General features: G+C 37.7%; 1 protein-coding gene across 1 annotated transcript; it reads left to right on the forward strand.

Moving 5' to 3' along the window:
- The first annotated feature begins 5,231 nt into the window (after positions 1-5,231).
- Positions 5,232-6,113, forward strand: LOC149252734 (uncharacterized). Its single transcript, XM_089454256.1, has one exon. The coding sequence runs from the start codon at positions 5,232-5,234 to the stop codon at positions 6,111-6,113; it is 882 nt and encodes a 293-aa protein (XP_089310382.1).
- The last annotated feature ends 7,091 nt before the right edge of the window (positions 6,114-13,204 follow it).

A 13,204-nucleotide genomic window follows, 5' to 3' on the forward strand; every position in this document is an offset into this window, starting at 1 on the left:
AGAATTCTTAACAGTTGTATGAAACAAAGCATTAGAGAAATTTTTAGGTAAAAAATGTACAACAATAATAAACTTTATAAGAACTAATATGATTCAATATAATGATTTCAACCATGTGGGTGATTCACCATTTTTGGAGTAAAAAAAAAAAAAAAATACCTTTTCAACTCGTATTTTCAACTTATCTTCCTATGATTTTACTCAAATTTCAAGTAGGAACACTTGTTGGATGCAAAATTTAAATTTTCATCCAAGGAGTATCCATGTTGCATACTTTTGATGGAACCTACTACATGAAAAATGTGAAATACATGAAATAATGTGATTGCAATCACATTTTTTCATGTATTTCACATTTTTCGTGTAGTAGGATCCATCGAAAGTATGAAACCTGGGTACTCCTTGGATGCATAATTAAATTCCACATCCAACGAGAGCCCCTTCTTGAAAATTGAGTAAAATCATAGGGATATACGTTGAAAATATGAGTTGAAAAAGTAGTTTTTCTTTTTTCCCTCCAAAACTTGATGAGGTAGTCTAATCTTATTTTATTATTTTCACTATTATTTTATAATATTCCTTAGGATTCCCATTTTAGACCTGAAAATTTATCTAATGTCCTATCGTAATAGTAACTCAATCTCTTCGAGCAATAACAATTAAACCACTCTGCAAGTAACAATAATTAAACACCCTGCAAGTAACAATAATTAAACATTCCACAAGTAACGACAATTAACCACTCTGCAGGTAACAACAATTAAACATTTCACAAGTACAAATAATTAAATACACTACTAATAACATGGAATAAATCACCTTGAAATATCAATGTGGCAGAATCCCAACTTTCTCAAATCAACCTTCTCAATATAACAAATGTAAATACTAACTTCGAGAAATTAACAACTTCTCATTAAATAAAAGCATAAGGAATTTACAGAATTTTTATGATAAATATAACTAATAAATGAAACTGTAGCAAATATGATAAATATAATTAAAAAAATAAAAATGCAACACCTGATTAGTGAAGGGGGCCTCCTTCACCAATAAAGGCTACTAAAGCTCACTCACGAATTAATGCTTCAAATGATAGAAATTTTCATGCATTATTAAAAAGATAGTGCACCAATAATCTCATTGTTTCTTTGTTTTTCAATACAACCCTTGTCTCTACAACTGATTCCAGTAACTTAACTTAACACTCAATCTGGTATCTTCCCATACATTTATAGAAGAAAAGACCAGGGGGTGAATTGGAACTAATTCCCCCAAATATGGATTGTAACAATTATAGACAGATTACAAAATATTGACCCTATTTCCCCTTGGGAGATATTTGTTGTATAAAAACTCAATATCAAATTCCATTTGATTTATTAATCAGAAAATCTTCTTAGAATAAGATGAAGTTGTTTTAGTTGCTGATCGATTGCTTTGTTTGGGACACAATTTGTCAATAGTTGCAATAAACTTTTGAAATAACCACCTGTATCTCTAAAACCATAACAAATTTTAGAAAACCACTTGCCTATCAACTAAATTGGGCCATTCTACACAAAACCAACGTCTTAGATTTTTGAGATTTGTCTTCATTCACCCAAAAAATCCAACACAAATATATCGCTTCTTATCTGATAGATTTATGATGGGAACATTTGACCATAAGTTGGAGCTTATATTTTGTGACCTAGGTGAGGAATTGGAGGTTGGAACCATAAGTTATATTACAATAATTCTCTTCATAAACCATAATTAATAAAATTATGCATAATAATATTTAATCTGTTAAAAACAAAGGAAAGAAAATATTACATAACCACAAAAACATAATTATGTATGATATGGTATTTTACAAGAAATGATGGTAAATGGATTGATAAAGGAGCGGTAAAAGGAATGAAATGGATGTCTGGAAGTGATAATAAAAGTGACAAATCAACAATCCAACATATCTCCCAATCTAAATATGTTGCATGTCCTCATGCAACCCATACCTTTGCATCAACCAAGCTATAATTTCCATTTTTCAATGCACAATAACCAAAAAAAATATTCTTGATCAACTCATGATATTGATAGAAATAACACTTCTTTCCAAAATATATATAAAAAATGGTTATTCCTTTTTAGCAATGTTGGAGATGTTGTAGCAAATTGCACATGGATTTTCAACAATATGTATATGAAGTTGCATAAAAAATTGTACAAGTAGCAACAAACTTCATTAACCATTTTCTCATAAACTACAAACTAGGTTTCTTTGAAATTTTGCAAGCAAATTTCTACCATTCTGTTGCTTCTCCTCACTAAAAAAATTGGAGATCCTCGCATCACATATTTTGAAAAAATTGCAAATTAGCTGTAGGTGACATGGCTTAATTTATGGAATTTTACAAAGTATTTTAGCTTGAAGTTTTATGGGTGTATTTATTTAATGATATCTTCTTGCTATCCACAAAGCACCAAAACACAGTTCATAGTTCGAAAGATATGCTCAAATCATTTTTCACACTGTATAAAAATAAAATTGTGTGCCTTAAATGAGAAACAGAAATGTGAACAACAAAAGAGAAAATAAACCATCCTGCATAAAAATTCATTTTCCCTAAAATAGGAGAATTATCATGTTGTCATGCGACACTGGAAAACAAATTGATGTTGTTGCTCCAATCTCTGTTGAAATCTAGCTTCAGTCATCAATAATGAATAATAACCATGATGCTCCAAATGGGAGGGTCATGCATCAAGAGTATGCAAAATATGAGTATAACAACATTTCACATGTATAAAATATCCCATACTTACATACCACATGGCCTCCTTGATTTCTATTCACAACAACTTTGAAGAAGTGGGCCAATTTTATGCATCAAGTGAATTATGAATCAAGGAAGTCATAACTTTGTTTTTTTTGTTGGGTGTATGACAACATGTAGTTATGAGGAAATGTCTTCTATGACATATTCTTATTCTTGTTGACAACCTATTCCTCTCTTTTAGTAATGGAATTTTCCTGCGTATCAGTTACTTCATTTCTTCTTGTGTAACAACAACAAGACTTGTTATGTAGCAACAATTTTAATCATTTTATTCCTTCAGTAAGGTTTTGGAAGATGATTCCATGGGTAAGATGATATCATAGGTCATATGGAACAAGTGATGTTTTAGAATGAATAGGGATGGTGATGGATAAAAAAGAGTATTAATGTCATGGTCATGATATATAAAACAATAAAAAATAACATCCCCCAAACTGAAATCTTTTTATGTCCTTGAAAAGTGACAAAGAAGTGGAAATAATAGTTTAAAAATAGGAGTGAATAATGCTTAGTGGTTTTTCATGACATTCTCCTAAATTCTTAATAAATCAAAAACTCATACTATTTTAAAAACTCGCGCGCGCACTCTTGCTCTGCTACTGCCGACTGCACCAGCGCGGCCCTGGCCTATGTGCCCTTCCGTCTCCCCAGCCTCAGTCGATGGAGGCCAGCGGGGACCCTGATCCCCCTCTTTCCCCCCCCCCCCCGGAGGTGTTAGCTTTCAGATCAATGGTAGCTGCTGGTCCAAAGCGCCCCCCCCAGCTTCTCAACAGAAATTCGTTAAGAAACTGGACACGATTCCATCAGTAGCCCTACCAGAAGAAGAAACCTGTAAAGCAGCTTTGAACCTTACGGAGAGAGGCCTCATAGGTCAGTTCACGGGCCTCTGGCCATCTCCCAAGTCGGTTGATGAATGGACCCAAAGGAACTGGAAGCCCCTGATCAAAGAGGGAGTCAAAAGTTATTTTGTAGGTAAGGGTTTCTTTGTGTTTGTCTTCGAAAACCCAGATGACATAGGATTAATCTTTAGAAATGGACCGTATTTCATGGGACCCCAGGGTCTTTATCCGAACAAGTGGTCTCCTGATTTCGATCCCACCCAAGACATCCCCTCAACTGTCCTGGTCTGGGTTAGGCTTCCCCATTTGCCACCTCACTGCTGGAACCAAAAATCCCTTTAGATCATAGGTAATGCATTGGGAAAATATATAGATCAAGCTGCGAGAAAAGACCGGTATTCATGCGCCTGTATCTGCGTAGAAGTGGACCTAGAAGAGGGGTTACCAGAAGCTATCAAACTCACTGTAGCTGGCTGGACGCATGTCCAGGAGTTGGACTACGAACAACTACCCTTTAAATGCAGACATTGCCATGGTCATGGACACTTTGCAAAGAACTGTAAAAAGAAAGCAGAGGAGCAAGTAGACAAACAGAACGGGGAACAATGGACTCTAGTCCAGAAGAATGCAACCTCAAAAAAAGGCATAGGCAAAGGCAACATGGACGGAGGCCCCAGCAGCACCAAAGCCAACCAGGAAACGGAAGTAATTCCAAAAGGGACAGAAAGTGCTCAGAACAAACAAGTAACCCTAGCCCAGGAGAATGTAGAACAGGTGGACACTCCTCCCTCAAACAAAGGGGAAGGGGAAGCAATTCAGACTGAGGCCATCCAATGCAGTCCCTCCAATCCCTCATATGTAGAAATAGCAAGGAAAAAACCAGTTGAAATCTCTGGTTCCTCGGAGGATGAAACCTACGAGCGACAAACGAAAAAAGAAAGAAGGAAATCCTGCAAAGAAAAGAGGGAGGAGGAGGTAGAAAGACTCAAAACACAAGGAAGTCAAGCTACAATAGAGATGTCCATTGGGCAAAATATCAGACCAAGGCCTTCCAAGGGAGGCCTCAACACTCCCTCAAGTAAATAATGAATCTCGTCTCTTGGAACTGTAGAGGACTGGGGAACCCCTCCAAAATAGAAGCAGTCAAGGATCTTATGAAAGTAGAACCCTCAAATATCCTCATGCTCCAAGAGACCAAAATAGAAGGCCAAGCCCTTCTAGAGATCAACAGTTCAAAGTGGAATAAAAGAATAGGCAAAGCTGTCAGCTCAAGGGGAACTTCTGGAGGACTGGCAACTCTCTGGAATGAAGACCTTTTTCATCTGAAAAATCATCTGGAAACACAACACTAGATCTTTACGGAATTGATGCACAAAGCAAGTAAGTTGTCTATTTCCCTTTTCAATCTTTATGTCCCAGTTTCTTACTATGAAAAGCGAGAATGCTGGAACTCCCTCTCCGCCTTTTTAGAGCAGTCATCCCCCAGCAATATCATCATAGCAGGGGATCTCAACATCATTATGAAAGAAAAAGAGAAGAGGGGGGGGGGTCAAGCAACAGAGACCCCATGCTAGATGAGGTAGAGGAGCTCTTTCAGCGCTGGGATCTCTTGGACTTCAATCCTGTCTGCGGCATTTACACTTGGTCCAATAACAGAGTGGGAACAGATCACATCTCAGCACGTTTAGACCGATTCATGGTACAAAGCTCCATAATGATGAACAAAAAGATAATCATCACTAAAATTCTGCCTAAACTTGCTTCTGACCATAAGCCTATTCAGCTCCTCTTGGAAGATGAAGAAGACCTGGGACCTATTCCGTTTCGGTTCAGCCCTCTATGGATCGAGAGGGAAGGTTTTATAGAGACAGTGAAGGTAGCTTGGGCCAAAACTTTCATGGGATCCCCAAGCTATGTCTGGGAGCAAAAGTTGAAAGCCACAAAACAGGCTCTGAAGAACTGGATAAAGAGACCAGCCCCCACTCCCACCGAGCAAAGAAAGGAGTCAGTCCACTCATTGCAGACACTGCAAATAGAGATGGAAAGCAAAGATATTACAACAGAGTTGCTGGATAAAGAAACAAAAGCCCAAAGATCCACACACCAATCTTTCAGAAAGGAAGAAGAATACTGGAGACTCAAATCCAGAAGTTTGTGGCTGAAGGCTGGAGACCGAAACACCTCCTTCTTCCACCGACAATATAGAGCGAGATTGTCAAGGAACCACATAGCAGAAATAAAAACAGCTGAGGGCAATGTTTGCAAAGACTTTAACCAAGTCAAAGCTATCGCCGAAACCCACTTTAGGAACCTTTACAGAGAAGGAACTCACAGCAACAATGAGGAAGCCGCTGACTTCATCGCTAACATCCCTTCTCTCATCAGCCCTGAAGAAAACGCAACTCTCTACAGGCCAATCACCGAGGAGGAAATCATAAACGTCATCTAGTCCATGGATGCAGACAAGGCTCCCGGGCCTGATGGATTTACAATCCATTTCTACAAAGCTTGTTGGCACCTTATCAAAGCTGATCTCCACAAAATGATAGGTTGGTTCATGAAAAAAACCAAGATAGGTGGAGGAACCAACTCCACTTACCTCTCTTTAATCCCCAAAGACACCAATCCAGAGACATTCGCAAGATTTAGGCCCATTTCGTTGTGTAACGCTTCATATAAAATTCTGGCTAAACTGTTAGCAAACCGGATCAAGCCCCTGTTAAAAAGACTGATCTCCTCACCTTAAGGTGGTTTCGTAGAAGGCAGGAATATTATGGATAATGTAATCCAAGTTCAAGAGACCATACACTCAAGCAAGTAGCGGAATGAAAAAGGTATGTTGATTAAATTAGACATGGCAAACGCATTCGATAGAGTGGATCACTCTTTCCTCAACAATGTCCTTCTCTCCTTTGGCTTTTCGACCCAATTCGTTAATCTTATCAAAGCTTGCATCGACAAACAATGGATTGCCCCATTAGTCAACGACCGCCCCACAAATTTCTTCCAAGCCCAGAGAGTTATCAGGCAGGGATGCCCTCTCTCCCCATTCCTGTACATCATAATGGCAGATTCTCTCAGTCGTAAACTCACTGTTGAAAGACTAAACGGCAACATTCTGGGTCTCAAACCTTCCCATGGAGCTGAAGCACTGAACCACACTCTATTCGCTGACGATTCCCTTCTCCTTAGGTGAAGCATCCATCAGAATTTCCAAAGCCATTGACACAGTACTTAGAAGTTATTGCAGAGCCTCCAGGGCATTAATCAATGAGAGCAAAAGTGAAGTTTTCAGCTAGAATATAGATAAGAGGGAACTCACTGGCATAACCACTCTCCTCAAATTCAAAGGTCAAGCAACATGGGATAGATTCAAGTACCTGGGCCTTCCCATCATATCAAGAGCCAATAAAAGATCGCTTTGGAGCGAAATAATCTCGAAAATTAAAAAAAAAATTGCAGCGTGGGGAGGCTTTTGGCTGACGAAGGGAGGCAAAGTAATCTTAATAAAAGCCATGCTATCACCACTACCAATCTTCCAGGCAGCATTTCTCCTAGCTCCAAGAAATGTGACGGAGCAAATCTCCAAACTGATCAGAGATTTCTTGTGGCAGGGAGGTAAGGGTAATGAAAACAAAATACATCTGGTGAACTAGGACGTGGTGAAAAAAAAATGACAGAAGGAGGGCTTCAAATTAGAGACCCAGCTCTTGCCAATCTAGTGCTGGGAGGAAAGATTTTGTGGAAGCTGATCCATGAGCCCTCTCATCTGGTTAGTGTCTTGTTGTGCACAAAGTACGGACCCAAAAAATCCCTCAGCAACCTCTAGAATGCAAATACAGTAAACAACACGTAGGTGTGGAAATTATGCTGCAGAAGCAGCAAGTTCTTCAACAAACAGGTTTACAGGATCCCTGGCAACGGCAAACGCACCCACCTATGGCTAGACAGGATTATGGGGAAAGAACCTCTGAATAACAATGAGGACATAGCTGATCTCAGGGACTGGCTGAAGCAAGCAGGAGTCAACACCATATACGACCTTTCAATTTGGGATCAGCGTGGAGATTGGGCAGGATGGGATTTTCATGGAGTCCCAGCCCGATTATCCCATCAACAAACCCTACTTGAAGATTTGCTGGAGGAAGCAGCCCCTGTCAACAGATCCATGAAAGATAGCTGGGGTTGGGGTCAGTCCGGAGTCTACACCACAGCTGCAGGTTACAGAGCATTGCAGGCCTCAAGAAACAGCAGACAAACACCGGCCTTTTGGAAGAATGTCTGGGACCCCCTAGCCTTACCAAAAGTGAATTTCTTCTTCTGGACTCTGGCCCATAATAAACTCCTAACTGGTGACAACCTGGAAAAAAGGAATATAGCAGGGCCGCACAAATGTGTGTTATGCAGCAACAATTTCGAAACAGCCCAACATCTTTTCTTGGAGTGCAATTTTGCAAAAGAGGTATGGGGAATTATTTTACATGAATTTCAGATTATATTGCCTTCACAAATCTCTGTTGCAGATCTCTATGCCACATGGAGCCTACTCTATTCCCAGCGCATCCCTTCAAAATCATTCTGGAGCAAAATTTGGACAGCTCTCCCTAAATACGTTTGTTGGCAGCTTTGGCTGGCTCGAAATCAGTTGATTTTCAGAGAGATGAGGCACTCTCCGTTGCAAGTTGCTGCAAAAGCTAAATCCTTTCTCCTGGAAGCAGCCCAACAACAGTATTGCAAAGATGACCCTTTGTTACTGCCTGAAGAAAAAAGATGGCTAGGCCCGCTAGAGCCTTGCCCGCGCAAGCATCTCCTCTCTCCTCAAAAGGCAAATCAGGAATGGCGCATAAGAGACGAAGATGATAATTTTCAATCTTGGTGGCGGTCTCAAAATTTATCCACAATTTTCTTCGACGGAGCGTCTAAAGGTAATCCCGGCGCCGCTGGTGCTGGGGGGGTCATCTACTCTCCGGATGGGGTTTCAAAAGACTGTTTCAGCTGGGGATTAGGCCAGAAATCCAACAATCAAGCAGAGATTCTTGGGCTTCTCAAAGCTTGCCATATTGCAAGAGACAAAGGTGCCAAATACCTTCAAGTTTTCGGAGATTCAGAGATAATAATAAAAAACCTTAAGTTGGGAAAATTGTTTAGCAATGCCAGCCTCAACAAAATACTGGACAGATTGAAGAGAGTTCTCCTTGACTTTGACACGTGCAAGTTTTATCATATTCTTAGAAAGTCAAATAGTGAAGCTGATCAGATGGCAAACAAAGGCAGCTCTCTTATGAAAGGACTGCTAATTGTAAACAATGAAAGATTTGTACAAATGCCCTGAAAATCTAGTAGATCATAATCAGCAACAGTTAGAACCCAGTAATGTAATAGGGGTCGCTCCGGCAAAGACCCAAGATCTTTTCAAATAAATAAAATACATAACCGTTTCAGTTAAAAAAAAAAAAAACTCATACTATTTTATCTCAAGTTTTACCTCCATGAAAGCTTGGATTGTCATAGATAGATTGATTTTTACTGTAGGCCAAACTAGTGCAGAGAGTGATGTTGAAGGTGGGAGTCATACAAGTTGAAGATGATATCAAGGAAAGAACTCTTAAGATTATATTCATTGGGACTAATATAACACAAAAATATTCAGAGTGTCTGACGCTGAGGCACTATAGTAGTGGATATGAAGACTATTGATTACAACTATTGAACTGAATGAAAGAGCATTGTTGAACCGTTGTCGGCAACTAATCAACCTTCCATCAATATTTAGACAAACATATCATGAGAAACCTAAATAAGTAATTCATCACCTCAATAACCTCAAAATAAAAGTGACATAATGATGTTGAATGCCATGACATTAAACATGGATGAAAAGAGGATATAAATAGGGAAAAAAGGACAACAAAAAGATACATGTCTAGGATGAACTAGTTATATCTGTCTCTGCCTCTCAAAGTCTTACCATTATCCAAGTGTATAAAATAATCCCCTTTATATGAGCAAAGCAAATCACCTACGCTAAGGGTCCCACTTCCATGAAAACCTATTTATTTTCTAAAAGATAAAACTTCAAAGCATAAGACTTGAAGGAACTTAAATCCATTCTACGAAAGAAGAGATATGGGGTTTATTATTCCTAGCTTGAAATTCAATGAAAATTGTTTCAACATGTGACACTTGAGCTTAGCTTAAAGTGAGTTATATGTGTGCCAATATGTGTTCCTCTTCTCTCTTACTCGACATAGCCCCACTGCCAACAAACATGTTTAGTACCCAACGAGTTTACTTGTACTTCTCAATATTTCTTTTTATCATTCTTTTTATTTCTTTATGTGAATAATTTTTATATATATACCACTCAAGAGATTTGAAATAATGTATAATACTCATTGACAATTTTTAAAGTGTAAGGAAGTCGAGTGGACAAAAGTATTTTATATTTTCTAGGAACATAACTCATTATTCAAGTTGAGCCCATGGTTTACACCATTCACGATAGTCTTAAATATCAACTATTTAATGTGTAGTGAAATGAAGCATCTCGAATAATAACTGAAAGGCCCCTCTAGTCGATCATGTTAGAGTTCTTGTGAAATCTTATTGAGGTTCTACTTGAGTGGTCCCCCATAGGATTTTTTTGGACAATACCCCTTAGAGGAGCTTGGAAATATTTTTTGGATAATATAGTTTTAGAGAGACTAGACTTATATGTTTTATTCACCTAGTATTACCATTTTTGCTTGTTACACCCCTAAATTCCTCACATCATTTTAACCTTATGGATAGAAAGTACCAAACATGACAGTGTCAAAACCCCCTAACTGACTCAATGGATGATCTCGTGTATGTGAAATGGAGAATTCCAATCAACGGTCATAGTCACTTTGAAAAATAATGGGGAATTAAGAGTGAATCATACCTAACAAGACTTACCACAAGAGCATTTGATGTTGACACAAATAACAATCAATGGTGATAAAAATGATATATTATACAATGATGATAGTGGTAGAAGTAATATCAGTAAACATAGTGGTTCTTCTACGTAGGAAGTTGCAACATGTCATATTCAACAGAAGTTGCAACAACTATGCCTTAAGATGTGACAATTGTGCATTGGGGTGTAGTAGCTGAATCTTAGGGAGCCATAACTTCAAAAATGAGTAGTAACTAAGTGTTGAAATTAGAAAATGATGCACCAATTTTATTTTAAGATAATATGTATATATATTTATTTTATTTTAGTTTTGTATACTATTCTACCCTACTTTAATTGGAAAATGAGATACATTCAAGTATAGGAATACTTCCAATGGATCCATTTCTGAAACAAGGTCTCAAGTATGTTCATACCCAAATCTGAAAATGTACTTTAATGACTACTAGGATATGAGAGACCATTTTCTCTTGAAAGGATGGTGTCAGGAATTGCCGAAGTATGGAGTGATGTTGTAGACTAATAAAAGATTGAAACCAAGCATCAACATAACAATCACTTCCTTGATTTCCTATAGTTGTCAAATCATGAAGTTCTTGAGAAAAATGATCTTCCTAAATGCATAAGGGATCTAGATCTGGTGACAATGGTGCAAATAATTCTTCAATTTATTCTTCCAGTAATTGTTCTTCATCATATGTCACCCATGTCTTGATGTTCCCATCTTCCTGCTGATAAAAACTAGAATAAACTTCATTTTCTTCCAAGATTTCTACAACTTTTAGATTTGAAACCTTCCTAAACCTAGTATAATTTTCTTGCAGCGGTGCAAGTGAGATAAAATTGGTGGGAAGGGTGGGTACATTTTGTAGTTTATCACTATAAGCATGCTGTATTGATTTATTATTGTGGAGGTGTGGGATGGATTAATCAGGAATTTGTGAAAGGCATGGAGGATTTTGATGATGTAGTTGATTAGGTTGTGTGGTTGATCTTAATAGGTAAGCATGATTTTGTTGAAGAGTTGGCAGAAAGTATGGATGATTTGTTTGTGCTGCAATATGAAGTGAAGTAGCCATGCCACCATAAAATGAGCCATGCAAAACTTGCGGGAAAGGTTGGTGGGAGTTATATTGAGATTGGCATGGATGCCATAGTGCATGAGTATTCTATTATGGATTATGCGAGTAAGAAAAAGGAGGGATAGAGTTTTGAACCATACATGTAGGTCACAATTTCCATAGTTTTTTTAGTGCCATTGCATAAAGTGAACTTACTACAACTTCTTGATCTTTGTGATATGCTTCTTTCATCTCGGGTAAGGAAAATAAGCTATCCATGGGATTGTTCAAGCCACATATGCCAGAAGTCTCGAGAATATCCAAAGGACAACCTATTGCATGATGTTTATTTTGGCACTGAGGGAAAAACACTTCTTCAAATCCCTCCTAATTTTTCTTAACCTGCAAAATATCCATTTGTGTATGTAGAGAGATAATAATATCAGTTTTAAAAAGTTTAAATAAATTACTGATTTTAGCTCTTGTAACTCATGTTCTTGCAGTAGATTTCAAAAATTGAGAGGAAATTTCTTTAGAACTCTTACCAGTCTTGGAGTTTCCTCTTGAATACCTTAATACATAATTCAAAAAAATCATCATATGATAGTTGAAAAAACATCTTTATTCTGATCGGATTTAAGAGTTCTAAAATTTTATCTTGGATTCCTTTGAGCAGGAGTATTTTAAAGGTCTCTTTAGCTAAATATTTTTGTTATTATTTTTGAAGGTTGTATTGAAATCATTCCACATATTCCTCCAAACTTTCATCTTCTCCTTGTTTCATTGCAAAAATATCTTAATTGACCTTGTAACTATCTTTGTATTTCTTCAAGAATACATTCTTCATGTCTTCCCAAGATTTTATGTAGTTCCCACTGAAGCTCATGAACCATCAGAGATATGATATTTTTAGAGTAAGAGGAAACACCTTCAAATTTTGAGATTTAGTATAATAATCGTATCCTCTACAAAGTACTTCAATTTCAAATAAGAATGTATCTATATATTCATTTTCCAAACCATGGAAATTTGGTGGAGTAGATGGGAGAATGTTGTGCATTTCTACCACTCCTCCTAGATCTCTAATGGGGAATTCGAAGGTAACAATGTCTCCCATTTCTTTCAAAAATAGAAGAATTTCTTCATGTGCTACCTTGAGGCTCCTACTATAAATGTTCCTATAAACTGGTAGATGTAATGAATGGTGCTTACAACACCACTAAGTGAGATAATAAGTTTTATTTTTCTTCTACCTCTAGTCACGCAATCCTATATGCTTCATACATGTAACCCTAAATGTTACGATACAAGTGGAACACGAGGCTACCATGTTCTGTCCTCGCAAGGAGATAGGTGGCTATCTGCGTAGATTGAATCCCCTCTCGTATTTAAAACTAAGGCCCCAATAGTACCAGAGATAATGCAACTATCCAACGCTATATTTTTCTTTCATTCCCTTGCAACCTCCCCAACAATGATGCCAAATATGTCGATTTCCACATATGTCTATTTAGTACAACTACAACACTCGACATT

The sequence above is a fragment of the Pinus tabuliformis genome, chromosome 7, assembly GCF_031772625.1.
Source record: "Pinus tabuliformis cultivar Carrire ecotype Pingquan chromosome 7, CPIR1, whole genome shotgun sequence".
Lineage (NCBI taxonomy): Eukaryota > Viridiplantae > Streptophyta > Pinopsida > Pinales > Pinaceae > Pinus > Pinus tabuliformis.

Bases quoted from the DNA above. Each gene is read 5' to 3' on its own strand.
- LOC149252734 (XM_089454256.1), top strand. From the start codon at position 5,232: ATGCTAGATGAGGTAGAGGAGCTCTTTCAGCGCTGGGATCTCTTGGAC.